The sequence below is a fragment of the Cuculus canorus genome, chromosome 1 (assembly GCF_017976375.1).
Source record: "Cuculus canorus isolate bCucCan1 chromosome 1, bCucCan1.pri, whole genome shotgun sequence".
Classification (NCBI taxonomy): domain Eukaryota; kingdom Metazoa; phylum Chordata; class Aves; order Cuculiformes; family Cuculidae; genus Cuculus; species Cuculus canorus.
This window is the reverse complement of record NC_071401.1, coordinates 96912387-96928144: the sequence shown is the minus strand read 5'-3', so window position 1 is coordinate 96928144 and position 15758 is coordinate 96912387. Positions and strand designations below refer to the sequence as shown.

At 43.9% G+C, this 15758-nt stretch overlaps 1 protein-coding gene across 1 annotated transcript; it reads left to right on the top strand.

Annotated features, from left to right (window-relative positions):
* The first annotated feature begins 1120 nt into the window (after window positions 1-1120).
* On the top strand, window positions 1121-15686 carry IFNGR2 (interferon gamma receptor 2). The gene is made up of 7 exons (XM_054080645.1): window positions 1121-1307; window positions 6317-6443; window positions 6931-7106; window positions 9064-9212; window positions 10564-10717; window positions 11785-11939; window positions 14656-15686. The coding sequence occupies exons 1-7, from the start codon at window positions 1226-1228 to the stop codon at window positions 14824-14826; spliced, it is 1014 nt and encodes a 337-aa protein (XP_053936620.1). The 5' UTR covers window positions 1121-1225; the 3' UTR covers window positions 14827-15686.
* The last annotated feature ends 72 nt before the right edge of the window (window positions 15687-15758 follow it).

The following is a 15758-nucleotide window of genomic DNA, read 5'->3' as shown; positions in this document are numbered from 1 at the left end:
ACACACCATAAACGTCCCTGAGCCTGGGAGCACCCCCGCAGTGGGGACTGCGGGGACCCGTGCCCGGGACAGGGGCCACTGTTACTATTACAAAAACTGGAAATTTTTTTTATTTAAGCTAAAGTAGAGTTGAGTTCATCCAAGTAACTGTATTTTTTGAAGGTCAGGCAGAATGTCCCTCTGATAGCGCGTTTTTTTGTTGTGAGAACTAATTGATAAATTTGCTGCAGCTGGTTTGTTTAATTATCTCGTCATATAAATCTGTCTTGCAAGATGTAGCTGGTTTAGGTCAGGCAATAACCTGAAGGGAGTCTCCAGACAGGGTTGGATAATCTAAAAAAGAACGAACATTCTTTGAGGATTTAAATGGTTCTTATCTACCCACTGCTTTTGTAAGATGGGATGCCTTTTTTTTAGAATCATAGACTCATAGATAGTTTGGGTTAGAAGGGACCTTAAAGCTCATCCAGTTCCAATCCCCCAGCCATGGGCAAGGACACCTCCTGCTGGATCAGGCTGCCCAAGGCCCCATGCAACCTGGCCTTCAACACCTCCAGGGATGGGGCAGCCACAGCCTCCCTGGGCAACCTGTGCCAGTGCCTCACCACCCGCAGCATGAAGAAATTCTTCCTTATATCAAGTCTAAATCTGCCCCTCTCCAGTTCATACCCGTTTCCCCTCGTCCTATCCCCACAAGCCTCTATGAACAGCCCCTCTCCAGCTTTCCTGAAGCCCCTTCAGGCACTGGAAGGTCGCTACAAGGTCTCCTCTAAGTCTTCTCTTCTCCAGGCTGAACAGCCCCAACTCTCTCAGCCCGTCCTCGTACGGGAGGTGCTCCAGCCCTCCCATCATCTTTGCAGCCTCCTCTGGACCCGTTCCAATCCCCTCTGTTCGCAGCCTTTCCCATCTCCAGTGCGGGGTCAGGCAGAGCTGGAGCCAGCCCCAAATCAGCAACGGATTAGACTGCTGTGAAGTTCGTAATAACATTCAGATCAGTCCTTGGAAAGAAAAGAATACGCATAAGATTTCTGTGAGAATTGATCCCTGCCCCTGTGAGCGGCCAACCCGCCCTTCCCCAGCCCGCCCCCGCCCGGTACAGACCGCTTCACCCCGCCCCCTGCGGGCGGTCCCGGCCGGGGCGGGGACGCTGCGCTATCGCCGGGGGCCCCGCTCGGCACTGCCCGCCCCGGCTCCAGCAGAGCCCCCTGGGGCCGGGCGGCGGGACATGCCAGCGCGGGAGCCGCTCCGCGCCCTCCTCCTCCTCCTCCTCCTCCTCCTGCTGGGCTCGGCGCGGGCCGCGGGCGCAGGTGGGTGCGGCGGCGCTGGGGAGGGGGGGGCGAGAGGGTGCACATGGGAGAATCGGAATGGGTTGAGTTGGAAGGGACCTTAAAGGTCAGCGAGTTCCGACCGGGGGGTTCCCCGTTCCCTCTCTCGTGACGCTCCACGTAGAGTCTCGTGCCCAGCTCTGGAATCCCCAGCGTAGGGACGTGGAGCTGTTGGAACGGGTCCAGAGGAGGGCTACAAAGATGATCAGAGGGCTGGAGCACCTCCCATAGGAGGACAGGCTGAGAGAGTTGGGGCTGTTCAGCCTGGAGAAGAGGAGGCTCAGAGGAGACCTTCTAGCGACCTTCCAGTACCTGAAGGGGCTGCAGGAAAGCTGGGGAAGGGACTTTCTCTAAGGCCTCCTCACCAGGGAAGAAGGAGGAGCAGGCGCTGATCTCTTCTCTCTGGTGACCAATGATAGGATCCAAGGGAATGGCAGGAAGATGTGCCAGGGGAGGATTAGGTTGGATATCAAGAAAAGGTTCTTCACCCAGAGGGTGGTGGAGCACTGGAACAGCTGCCCAGGGCACCAGTCACAGTGCCAAGCCTGACAATAGTCCAGAAGCAAGTGGACAAAGCCCTCAGACACACGGTGTGAATGTTGGGGTGGTGCCCTCCTACAAAGATGATCACGGGGCTGGAGCAACTCTGCTATGGGGACAGGCTGGGAGAGTTGGAGTTGTTCAGCCTGGAGAAAACAAGGCTCTGGGGAGACCTCAGAGCAGCTTCCAGTACCTGAAGGGGCTACAGGAAAGCTGGGGAGGGACAAGAGGGAATGGCCTCAAGTTGCCTCAGGGCAGGTTCAGATTGGACATTAGGAAAAATTTCTTCACCAAACACGTTCTCAGGCACTGGCAGAGGCTGCCCAGGGAGGTGGTTGGGTCACCATCCCTGGAATCATTTAAAAGACGAGGAGATGAGTTGCTCAGGGATATGGTTTAGTAGTGGACAGGTACGGTTAAGTTTGATGATCTCAAAGGTCTTTTCCAGCGTGGTGATTCTATGATATTTTACAAGAGCATGTAGTGATAGGACAAGGAGGGGGGGATGTCTTTAAATTGGAAGGGGGCAGATCTTAGATTAGACGTTAGGAAGAAATTCTTCATGAAGAGGGTGATGAGGCACTGGCACAGGTTGCCCAGGGAAGCTGTGGCTGCCTCATCCCTGGGGGTGTTCAAGGCAGGCTTGGATGGGGCCCTGGGCAGCCTGATCTGGTTGGAGGTGTCCCTGCCCGTGGCAGGGCAGTTGGAACTGGATGAGCTTTAATGGATTGTGTTTGCCAACACAAACCATTTTGTGATTCTATGATTACTGACCCCTCTGGAGGAGGACAAGCCCAGGTTTCTCCTACCAACTCCGGGGTTGCTACTCCTAGGAAATCTGCTGCCAGCTGGTCTGCCACCATGCACGGGACAGCGTGGCCCCAAAACAGCTGCATCTTTCAGAGAGCAGCTAAAACCTGCCTGGGTTCAGCCTTGGGAGGGACCAATAGCGTGTAAGTCGTTGATGTGTCTGTAGTCTGTGATGTGGCACCCATTCATCAACTGTACTCCAGGCTTCTCCATTTAGTTTTCTGAGATGATGTTTTGTGTAGCATTGGCTTTAGACTCTGATGTAAATGCTTTGCTATAATGGGAGTGGTGGTAATGTTGCTTTCTAGGTCAGGGCTGAGCTACAGCTCACAAGTATTAACTCTGGCTTCACTATGTATCCCAGCAAGTGGGGAAGACCTGCTATGGCGTGTCTGGGATGAGGTGTGCATGGTGTGGTCCTTGTTCAGGCATGCGGCTACCTCCGAGAGTTCAGCATATCTGCTGACGGGCTTCCTCACATTCACCAAAACCTTTCTGGCCGGCCTGCAGCTGCTGAGCCCTGTGCAGCTCTCTGGTATGGGGACAGCTGCGTTCCAGGCCTGCGATCTGTGGCTAGTCTGTGCGTGGGTTGAGGTGAGCTGGAGGGACCAGCTGCAGTCAGTGTTGTCCAGTCCCATCCCATCCGCAGGAGCGCCATTTCCCAAGGAGCCGTTCTGGTGTTACGCTTGTGTGTAGGGCCTGCTCCACCTCTGCACTCTCTCTTGTAGGCACTGTGTTTCTTCGGTTGCAAATAAACATTCTACTATGTTAAAATCTGTAAAAGAATAGCCAGCTGTTGTCACCCATCCTCACCTGGCCACAGCCTTTTGCTCTTCACCTTTTGCAGACTTTGGTGCTTGACTGACGATATGAGAAGCCAGTTCAGCACGCTAGAACAGCAAAAGTCCATCAGAAAAAACCCAAAACCTAGGCTTCTTTTATGCCAGTTTAGCAAACTGATATGTTCTCAGGCTGATGCAAGGGAAAGGATCAGAAATGGTTTGGGACCAGAAACAGAGGCTGTGAAGCTGATGGCTAGGCCAAGCCGAGCTGCTTTCACTCACTGTAACTTGTGGCTTCACACTCTGCTGTGTGAAAGCTTTGACTTGTGGCTTGAAGAGTCAGGAAGTCTTTGCATCAGGAAAAAACAATCTGAGCGTTGTTTGGCCAATGCTTTAAAAGAACTGGTTCAGTGAGACCACCTTCCAGAGAGAAAGAAAGGACAGGGCATTTCTGCCTTTCCTGGCTACGGTAGTTTGGGTTTTTCTAGGATATTTGCATGTGAAGGTTTTTTTTTTTTTCTAAAGTGTGTGTTTTGTTTTGGATCATGCAAACTGATTGTGGCAGAGTTCAGTGAGTGATTTAAGAAATTTAACTGATTTACCTTGTCAAATTGAGATATTGAAGCAAAATACAAACGCATTCCTTTGGTGTGCTACGGAAACAGCTCCTCAGTGCAGTGGGAAGTGCCTTGTGGCACACAGCACCCTGGTGTTCAGCTAGAGAGCCATCGATTTGATTATCTTTTCAGTGATATTTTTAAGCTGATAGAGAAAAATTATTTGTTTCTGGATGCTGATATAGGGCAAAATAATCAATGTGTAGCCTTGATTGTGGAGAAGATGAACCAACTGTCCTTGTGCTTCATCGCTCTTTTCTTTTCTTTTTTTTTTTTTTTAGAGGGAGATTAGAGAACGGAAAAAATTGCTAGTGCTTGTGTTTCGTTCTGAAATCTTTAATGAATTTTGTAAAATTAGTTTGTATCGGATGTCTGAGTGCACAGATTACTGATGGTGTGAGATACCTTGCCACATGCCAGACCACCAGTGAGAGTGCAAGAAAGAATTTGCCTGACTGAGAAGTGAAAACGAATGATGTTATTTAGTGGCCTTTTAAATACCCAGGAGATGAACAGTTTAGCTAGCCAGTGTCTTAAACAGGTTTGCAATGCTGAATGTTTCATCTATAGGCTAAGGCAATGTTTGTTTACTACTCAAAAGGTGGAGCTAAGAACCTAGTGACATACCTAATCAAAACTTTGAGAGCTTAACTAGTTATTTTGTATTTTGGACCTAGGATTTAATGACACTTTATGAGGATTTGTGTCTTCTCTTTCCTGTACATGGAGGATGTTAATAGCTGGGCATGACATCTTGTCTGAAAGATAGCACTGTCGATGTCAGTGTGCTGTCTAGTGCTGTGTGGCAAAATCAGTTGTAGAAATTAAAAAGAAAATCTTTTTAACACTATCTTTGTATTCCTGAAGAAGGCTGGGGGCAGAATTTAGCCAAAGTGCTTGATCTTCTGTTCTTATTTATGTAAAAATAAACAAACCATATCTTGGGAGACTATTGGCTTAAGGACAAAACATGAAAGTCTTTTCATGGGGACATCATATAATGGTTGTCTTTGAGCTTAGGACCTGTTGACCCAGTGTGTTAAATGCTGCAAGGGGACCACCGCACAGAAAAATACATGTCAAGCGTAGAAGGAAAACCTTTTTCCTTCTTAAGACAGGCAGGCTGTGCAGGCTCCATCCTTGGAGGTTCCAGGACCTGCTGGGAGAAAGCCCTGAGCAGCCTGGTCTGATGTCAGATCTGGCCCTGCTTGGGGCAGGGGCTTAGGCTGGAGACTTCCTGAGGTCTCTTCTCACCTGAGTGACTGCAGTGCTGTGGTTAAAAGCATGAGGCTCTTCTGATTTTTAAGGCATTTGATAACGGCATATTCCTGTCTTCCTTTCCTTAGTTATCTGCCTTTCGGTCGGCTGCCTGCCCGCCCTCCCTCTACTTTTTTCTACCCTTCCGCCCACAGCTCAGTGCCTGGCCTTTCGCCATGCTCCAGTCCCAGCAGACAGCTTCCTCCTCAGCCCTGCCTGGGCCAGCAGGGAAGTGGTTCTTCTCCTTTACCAGAGACCCAACTCGTTGCTCTCAGCTTCAGTTGTTGCTCACCTCCTGACAAGCTTTTCAGAAGTGATTACAGTCTCTGTCCGTCCCCAGGATTTTATACCATTGTCAAATTTGGGTGGACAATCCTACAAGAGAAAGCATGTCTCTAATGGAGGTTTCTGTCCTTTTCTACATGGTGAAATCAGTTTTAAAATTGGCAAAACTTGAGGCTTGCAAGTGGAACAGTGCACAGTGTTTGTGAATGTTCAAGTACGAGAAGGCACTATTTTCCCCCACTTGTTTCCTGGAAGGTTTCAGTGAAGTGACCGTGGCATTTTCAGACAAGCTTGCAGGATCCAGATCATCAGAAAAAATGCATTCTGAGTTGTTAACACAGTAAAACACAAGATACAGACAGTTGAAATAGATGAGCTTTTATAATGACAAGTGGCTGTGGAACTTAATTTATGGCTTCATGGGGTATCTGGGAGGCTTTTATTGGTTTTTGCTGTGCTTTCAGTGCTATGTTCTGCATGGAATAAATAAAAGCAGTAAGTTGCAATTCAGTGCTTTGTGGATAGCAGGGACTTAAATGTATTAGTAGTAGTGCACCTAGCAACAGAACAAGAAGGAGGAATGTTTTTGCCTGCAAAGCAGTGGAAAAGTAATATATTGTGATCGAATGTGGAGACCAAAAATTAGTTACTGTATACTTGAATCATTAAGTAATTATTTTTATTCCTCTTCTTTCTTTAGAATCTTCTCCCCATTTACCGCCACCAAAGGATGTGAAGGTTTATTCCTATAACTTTCATAGTCTGCTGAGGTGGTCTCCTGTCGAAGTGGATAGAGGCTTGGTGTTATATACAGTCCATTTTAAAACGTAAGTAAATAAATCTAAACCCAACCAAATCAATTTTGTTCCAATACAGTAACACAATTGGGTTTTTTTTTAAAAAAAAAAAAAAAACAAAAAACCCCTAAAAATGAGTAAGCACAGAAATGAAACAATGAGTTGTCTGCTACAGGTGCTTTTATGCATATCTGAAAACAGCTTCTGAAGGCTGACAGCCTTTTAGCATGCAATATGTCCACTAAACTGAGAAAAGATTGAAGACTTGAAGAGCACCCAGAAATGTGGCATGGTTTCCTGTATACTTTTAGCCTTACCAAATTCTTCCTATTTTTAATTTTTCCCAGATGCTGAGGATATGCAACTGCTGAAAGGGCTGTGGAATTAAACCTGTGTGAAAGCAGTAGTTGTCGAACGCATTCATTTGTTAAAAAAAGTTGTCTAGGTGGGAGAGATTGTATTTTAGGGAGTTGTACTGTTCTGCTAATGCTTACTTGTCCTTTATTTTGTGTTGCAGAGGGGCCTTTAACCAGTGGGTTGACATGAACTGCACTCATATCTCCCAGACTGAATGCAGCTTCCCCTGGTCACTCAAGAAGCGGCGCTGGACTGTTTTTTTGCGTGTGAGGGCTGAGCTAGGGCAAGTGACTTCTGCCTGGGTGGAAACAGATGAATTTGTGGCAGAGAGAGACAGTAAGTGCCATTTATGATTTCAGTCTCTCTCTCTCTCAAAGGATATTCCTTTGGGAAAAAAAAGGTTTGTTGTCTGTTGTAGGCTTTTTTTGGCACTATTATGTACAAAAGCCAAGGAGAGAATTGCAGGTGTTTGGTCAACAAAGGCCACAGTATGTCCCTAAAAATTTGATACTACTCGGTCTCTCTGCAGTGGGGTTAGCAGCATGCTCTTTCGGCAGGGAGTGAAACAAAAGAGGAACGGATAAGTTTCCTTGGGTGGTCTTATAAGAACTGCAAAGTATATTTTGTTAGTGAGCTTTCCATTTTCTTATTTCCCCACTTAGCACTGCCATGTGCACACATACACCCCCTTCATTTGTGGTAGTCTAAGTACAAACTACTTGCTTCTGTTGAACACATTCCTTTTCTAATAAATATAAAGTGTCCTGACTACAGTGTAGAAGGGTCAAGGGCATGCTTTACATCCTGTTAAACGTGTGAACAAGTGTATTGTTCTTTATTACATCTGCTCTTTGCCTTGCTGTGATTGGTTTCAGGATTAGAAGAAAGTAAATGTTGAGTTTTAAAATGTCTCTGAAGTGATAATAAAGCAGAGGAATGGATTTATTATCTCTCTAGTTCCAAGTTCTGTCATACCTTGTGAGGAGCAGAGCTGGTCCGTGCTGCAAGGAGTATGATACTTTCCCTGGTGACTTCAGTTCTAAATCTTGGATTTTCTCTACTAGTAAAGAGTGTGGGGATGAGGAATTCCCTGAACCCTGAGTTGAAGGTTACAACTGGCCTATCTGTAGTTTGTGATGCAGGATTGTTTGGGAGTGGAATCCTTTTGTGGTTAGGAAAGCACTGAGCACTGGGCTAATGGGAACAAGAAAATGAAGAGGCTTGGGTGTGGGAGAGATGGTTGTCTGTCTCTTCCTCAAAGAGGTGAGAGGAACGTTATGTGATCATTCTTGTGTTTTACCCTTGAGGTCAGTTCCTAGACCCAAGACTGTGGGCTACTCAGTTGGGCTGCTCTCTTTCTCTAATGTTTGGATCAGTCCTATTTGAGAGGGGAGCTTCAGGATTTTGCTGGGACACACAACAAAGTGTTTGCAGTTGTACGGCAACAGGAGGTAGAAAGAAACTGAAATTTCACTAACAATGTAAAGATCATGGAGGCTAATCTCTAAAGTAACACTGGGCAAAGCAGGTTCTGCTGGGGTTTTTTGATGTTAAAGAAGCAATAGTTGCATGCAAAGATTGATTTACTGTTGTTACCCCTCTTTAGTATGTGAGCAGCTGTTTAGTAATCTAATGTTTGCATGAGTGTTTTTTTTGAGATTCTGGAGTGCTTTACAAATGCTGATAAGCTGTAAAGGTGGAAGAAGTCAAGATATAACGGATAAATGACTAATGACCGTATATGACCTGTGATCACCCAAGTCTTTTGTATTAGGACTGGCAATACTTTATATCATATTTTTCATTATTTAGACCTTCACAAGAGAAAGTCATCGTCGTTATCCTGTAGGACAGATGGAGACATCCAGGCAAGGAGGGGGAAACTGGTTATTCCTCTTCCAATCTATTGACTGAAAGAGTGTGTTTTTTTAGAGAACATAGAATATGTGGCTGGCTATTTGAAGAAAAAAAAATGAACAGAATTGTATCACCATTAACTGCAGATAAATTCAGATACTTTCTAGTGAATGCATACTGAATTTCCAGGGAAAGTTAACAAGAAAAGTTTTTTTAAATGATCTAATTTCACTTATGCTTTCAAGTATTTTGCCTTAGATCTGTAATATATAGGTTAGATGCATTAAGTAGGTGAGAAAATGTTGTATTCCCTTTCTTGGGAAAAAGCTGTTGATATTTAGCACGTTTGCTGAGAGTATCTAAGTAAAGCTAGAGAGAATGTGATGAGCTGTTCTGCATTCCAAAGGTTCACTGCTCTCTTTGGGTTTATTTTCAGCTACTATAGGGCCTCCTAAAGTGAACAGCGTGACTGCAAGCTCTGACTCACTTCTCATACGTGTCACGCCCCCTTTTGGACCAGAAGCAGGTGACTTTCTTCAGTATCATGTGTCCTACTGGGAGAATGCAACAAGTACTACTAAGAAAGTAAGAATTATCTCTAATTAACTTTGTTCATAATGCCTTTGTTACTAAGATATGAGTCAGAGCATCTTGTCAAAATAGCAGAAATGGGGCAAGAAAATGAATGTAATTTTTTTCTCTAGTGGTGAAGATCATCATTTGATGTCTTGAAAAACAGTTAATTTGGTCTTGACACAAATATTCCACGTATTACGAAACTTTCCAAACCATCTTTTTTTCCTCCATATGAAACGTTGCAGACCAAAGGGGAGAATCCACAAATTGCCAAAGGTGGTTGTAAAATGGCATTTAGTTTCCAACGTTTACTTGAGCAATTTGGAAATATCCTTCCTTCTTTCCTGTGCTGGGCTTTTTGTGAGGGCAGCTTCAGTAACAGGCTGCTTTGGCCTGTTTCTAGAGCAGAGAAGGGCAGAGTTATTAGAAACATGCTGGACACGGCTGGGATGAGCTTTGCCTGTTCATATTGAGACTTAGAGGTGCTGGTGTCATTGTGCGCTTATGCTGCTGTCTGGGTCCCTTGTGTTCCTTACAGGCCAGTGTGGCAAGACAGAGATTAAATTATAGTTAAAAAAAGGAGGAAAAAGATTGAAAAATGTCACTCTAAAGTCCAATGTTTGAAAAACAGAAGCAGAAAAAAAAATATTTTAAACCCCTTTTGTTTCAAAGACCTTGCTGAATCTGAAACACTTCCTTCCTCTTTCGCACCAACACTTATTTTTCTGACATGCATGAAGTACCTTAATGTTTGAGATTCAGACAAGAAGTCACTTCTGTTTGCTTCTGTAGGCTTCACCGAGGCTGTTATCACAACCCTTTACAGGTTAAAAATTCCCTGGAGTCTGTGGTGGCCGTGTGGAGACTGTACAGGTTTAGCACTGCCCAGCAATTGTTTTCCTCTTCAGTAGAAGGAGCTGAGATGGTGGAAGTTCTTCACTGAACTGCACTTCCGTCAACCTCCTCTGACGGTGCAGGCACTTCTCTTGGCTTGTTTTTCCCTCCCGCTTCCTACACTGCACTCGCTGCCTCAGCTGTTCGCGTCAAAGCATCCAGCAACACGCGGTGTGGATAAAATGAGACTTTGCATCAGTTCTCATGCCTCAGCTGTTTATGGCCTTACAGATTGTTTTAAATGATCAGGATAAATGTCATTTAAAAATAAGGGATTTTCAAATGTATTCAGGTAAGGAAGCTAAAATATATTTCAGTGCTTCTCTTGTTTGGAAAAGCTGAATTATGCAAAACAAAATCTGTGCTTTTTGAAGGAGGAACTTAAATATGGGGAAGGGATTTGTGTTGAAGACAGGTCTGTTTTTTACAGTAACACCTTTTTTTGTTGTTGTTTTCTTTTGAACAGGAGATGGAGACAAGCAATGCACTATTCAAAATTAGAAACCTAAAGGAATCGACACTTTATTGTTTTAGAGTTCACGTAGAATTGATGACACGGTTAAGTTCTCAGTTACTTGGACAGCAAAGTGCCCCAGAGTGTTCCAGAACTACAATCAGCGGTATAAAACTGATTTTCTTTTTTATATGTAACAGGATGAGTGTGGAACATAAGTCTTAGGTTGTGTAATTGGTCAGGTATGTACCTATATTTGCCAGGAGCACTGAGAGCTCCACCGGCAGTAGTTCACAGTTGTCATTAATGGCAAAATGACATGGAATTTTTCCAGTCAGTAATTGAGGGTCTGTGTTGCACTCTTCCCCTTGTCCTTTTCCTTCATAATAATGACCACTATGGCTATTACTCTCTAGAAGTGTGCAAAGAAAGAAAATAGAAATAACTTGGTCTTTAGGAGAAGTCATTGAAGGAGGAGAAAGCGTTAGTCTTGCAAATCTCCCTCAGCCACTGCCTCCTCAGGAATGTCCCTCTCTTTGACCTGCTTATAAGCTCCATGTTTTTGTACAAGATAAGAGAGAGGGGGAGGGGAGGAGCAGGAATGGGCAAGATAATGGGAGTTTGTCCCTCTCTTGAGTCTCTCTGTGTGGACACCAACACACAGGCACAACTGCTTTTTAGCATGGTTTAAACACACTGGAAGAGGTGTAGATGAAGCCTGCTTATGCAGTTTCTGAGGGCCTGCAGGAGCTGACCTCCTGGGTAGTATTGACCCAGTTAAAGTTCTTGATTGCGAGCCCCTGCACTGTGATGATGGAGTCTGCGATGCTCCTTTTGCTGAAGGGAGTTGCGTGTTCTGAGAGAGAAGCTCCTGGCATTAATGGCCCTTGCAGACAAATTGATGGTGGGTGGGCAGATGTTCCTCACCTGCTCTCTGCCTTCTAGCAGTGATCCTCTGGCTCTGCATTTGCTCTGCTGGCACAGGGAGAAGCTTGCCTTAAGCTGCATGATTAAGGGGAAGAAGTTCATGGGAGCTGGTGACTTCCATACTGAATCGCAAAACAAGCTGCTTCTGAACAGAGGTGTTTTGAGTCCACCTATAGAAGGGTTGTGATCTTAGCCTGGAAATTATACTTTGATTACCACATATAGTAAATTTCAGCTTGCTGTATATTGTTTTACATTTGATGATGTACAAATATGAACTTACAATATGTATATTTTGTTTTCCAGAGGCAACCAGAGCTGGATATATTATATCAGTACTTCTGTTGATTTTACTTTTCTTAATTTTGGTACTGGTTGGTTTGTTTTTTCTGTGGAAACACCGCAAAACGCTTAAATATTGGTCCTGGCCACCTTTACAAATCCCATCACACTTTGAAGAGGTATGTGTACGCATTTTATATTTCTCCCTCTTGTCCCCCTCCCCCACACAAGATAGTGGTGATCTTGGAGTGAATATGAACGACGCTAGTTGTTGCATAGCAGAAATAGATATAAATAATTGTGGCCTTAGCGTAAGGTGTTACTTTTCTCATCTAGCATCTCCCACTTGTACTCCTCTTTTACTCAACTGAATTATTTTCTCTGTGCTAAGATACAAATACTGCTGGAATCCTGGTACAAAACTGGAATAACATTCTCTGTTCTTTGATGACCCCTTGTCCACCCCTTCTTTGCTTATTTAAGTGATGAGGCCTGAAAACAATTGCTCACTTTGCAGCACACACATGTTTTAAGCAAAAGGCTTTTACTTGGGCCTAGGTCCTCATTAGCAATCAAGTATGGAAAAGCAAACAGATAATTTTAAGAGCAAGGACTGACTTGAAGACTAAGGACTACCTAGGGGAATGTTCCTGGGCTTTTTCTTTTATTCCAGTAGGTTTAGCAATACTCAGATGAAAAAGTCACCCTGGGACTTTTTTTCTCCCTGTAGCTCACACATTTCTGTACTGTCTCAATCCTGTTTATCTTCCTCTTTTTGTATTTAAACAGGAAGTAGTCTTTAAGTGAAGTTCTTGATTTAGAAGTTCTTGTTCAGCATATATTCCATATTTTTAAAAGCCTGTATTTGTTTGCACTTCTTTGAGGTGTATTTCTTTGTGTATATCTGTGTGTCAGAGTAGTCATAGAGTCATAGAATAGTTTGGGTTGGAAGGGACCTTAAAGATCATCCAGTTCCAACCCCCTGCCATGGGCAAGGATACATCCCACTAGATCAGGCTGCCCAAGGCCCCATCCAACCTGGCCTTCAACACCTCTAGGGATGGGGCAGCCACAACTCCTCCGGGCAACCTGTGCCAGTGCCTCACCACCCTCATCGTGAAGAAATTCTTCCTTATTTCTAGTCTAAATCTGCCCCTCTCCAGTTTACACCCATTCCCCCCAGTCCATTGCACAGGGGTAGTTCTGTTATTGTGGAACCGTTTTCCCAGATTTTTTTTATAGACATATGCAAGACTGAACTGACTTTGCACAGAGCTTTGAATAAATAATTCTGTCTCTTCGTGCTACCTCAGCTACTGTTTCAGGGGGCTCGGTGGAGAAGCAGTATCACATTATCAAGCAAAGCATATCTGATGTGGCAGGGGGGAATCCTTGTACAATGTATAAAATAGTGCAGCATTCCATGTAAGCATAGCATGTCACCATGTGTTCTGGAGTAATTTTACTAATCTGGAAAATATGCAAAAAAAGTAGATACTCTAGAACAATGCTGAGCTTGAATTTTTGGTAAAACACTGTTTAGAAGTGAAGGAAAATCAGTAAATATGCAGAATTTTAAAAATGTGTATTTCTAAAAGGGATCAAGCAGCCTGGGGTTTCTCCTTTTAAAACAGGAGCACAGAAGACCAATTATTTTAAGCCAGTTCTGTATGTATTCTATTAGATTTTCAGAAAAATCACATTCTTCCTTCTTTTACAGAAGGCTCTCAGCTTTCAGCATCTCAGTTCTAGGGAGCAGCTCTACTGCAGAAATACTTCACATAGTGAAGCCAAACTTAAGTTCATTTATGGCTTGAATTTTCTGAAGTGGATGTATTTGAGTTTTCCACTTGAACCACAGGGGTTTAATACACCTGAAAAACTAATCCTGTTGCTCATTGGCCTTGTTGTGGTTACAGAGAAGGTGGCGCCTTAATTAAAACTAAGATTAATTTTGTCCCACAACAGCTATGACTTGAGCTGCAGTCCTGCCTCGGCTGGATTATGGCACCTCCTACAGTACAGAACAAGCTTTTGAGTAAAACTACAACCCACATCAATCTTTTAACAGTGTGAAGGTGTCTAACGCTCCGAACATGTATTTTGTTTTTTTTAAATTAGGGAAAAGAGTTAAAGGGCAGATTTTTCTTGTTTTGGTTCAGTACATAAGCAGTAGATGGCTTCAATTCCCTGTGAAACACAAGATTGGTACAGTGATAAGGAGAATATATGGGTGGCAGGAGGAACAGAAAGCTTTTTCTCTGACCTACATTTTTCTAATGCTCCTTTCTTTGATTATGCACTCATTGTAAAGCTGATGACTTCATTTTGGAGGGAAGAGGAGCAGAGAGGAAGTCAAAGCAAAGAATAATTACAAGAGAAGAATGCCACTAGAGTTTTCTGGTAATGATAAAAGATGCAGATCTGACTTGCCTGGCATTCAGCAAACCAGAATTGTAACTCTCGTTTGCTCCACCAGCACTTTAGACAAGCTGTCAATTGCTGGAGTCCTGCAGTTAGAGAAGTCCCCAGCAGCATAACAAAGAAGCGTTTTCTTCTGTGGTTTGTTCTTAATGAGTAGGAATTTGTTTGAACTGACATAAAAAGAATAGTAGCCAAAAAAAAGGAAATGCAGGCTGCTTTAACTCCCTTAAGTGAATGTTTGCATGATTTTTTTCCCCACAGAAATAAGGTATTTTTAACTTTCTCCTTGTTCAATGCAGCTTCAATGAAGTCCAGATCAGAACACACACTTATCAGCTCTCGCTGTGCATTCTGGTCTGAAGCAACGTGCCTGTTTTAGGTGGTGGTACCTGCTCTGTCTCTATAATTTCTAATATATCTGCTCTCTGGATAGAGATCTAAACAGTTTTTTTTTTTTCTGGCTTTCTCCAGTATTTGAATGACCCTAGCATGCCTGGTTTAGAGGGGCTGGCCCATCATGCTGAGGATGATCCCGATGCCTTATCTGTTTCATCTTGCAAAGACGGAAGCCAAGCCTGCAGCAGTGGTCTGGATGGTCAACCTCATTCACACAGCATCTCCAGTGAAAGTGACGTAACTTAAACTGCATCCTCGTGACAACCTGTACCAAGTGACAACCTGTACCAAGTCTTTACAGGAGGTCCTGCCCCTGAGCAGTGCTGTGTGGCTACCAGTGGGACAAAATGCAACCACTGACAAATCCTGAGCATGATGTTGCTTCCTAAGAATAGTACAGACCCTGAGCCTTATTTAAATGGCTTCTGCTGTGCTACACCACCGTGTTTTGCCACAGAGACTTAAAAGGTGGAAGATGAAAGGGACGTGAACACTAAATTGCCTTAAGAAGAACAGATGGTTATAAAACAACTATATTAATATCATATTTTTTCCCACCCCCAAAATGAAATAAAGCTTTGAGAAATAATGGCACTTTATGGCAGGGATGTAGTACAACCTGGAGTTTTTCAGTGAGTGAATAATTGTACCATGGCTTACTTTTATAGTGGGTTTTGTTTTGTTGCCTTATTTATGACATCTGTATTAGCACTCCACATATATCCACCCCACCCTACGATTCTGAATCACGTTAAGTACATGCAGTCTTCCCTCTGGATAAAATGAGCAATCTAAAAAGCATTTTTATTGTACTTTACTCTCCTCAGCATGAACCTACGCAAAGAACTACTCCAAGAAAGGCTTCCTAATATCTGCCTCCCAACATACTCATGAGAAGCATTAATCTTCTGCTGCTGCAGCGAAACAATACTTCTTCACAGCAAAACAAACTTCAAAATAATTTTGCTCAGAATTTAGAAGACGTATAGCCAACACTAAAATGTCCTGTTGACTATCGGATTAGTCCCACAAATGAAAAGTTGACTGAGGGTTGTGGTTTTGAGTCCTTTAAAGCAGAAGACTGTGAGTTAACCCTCACATTACAATCCTCTGGAGTGTGGAAGGTATCTAATAAAGCACAATGAACAAGTGAACCACTTCTGTACTAAAAAGATTGG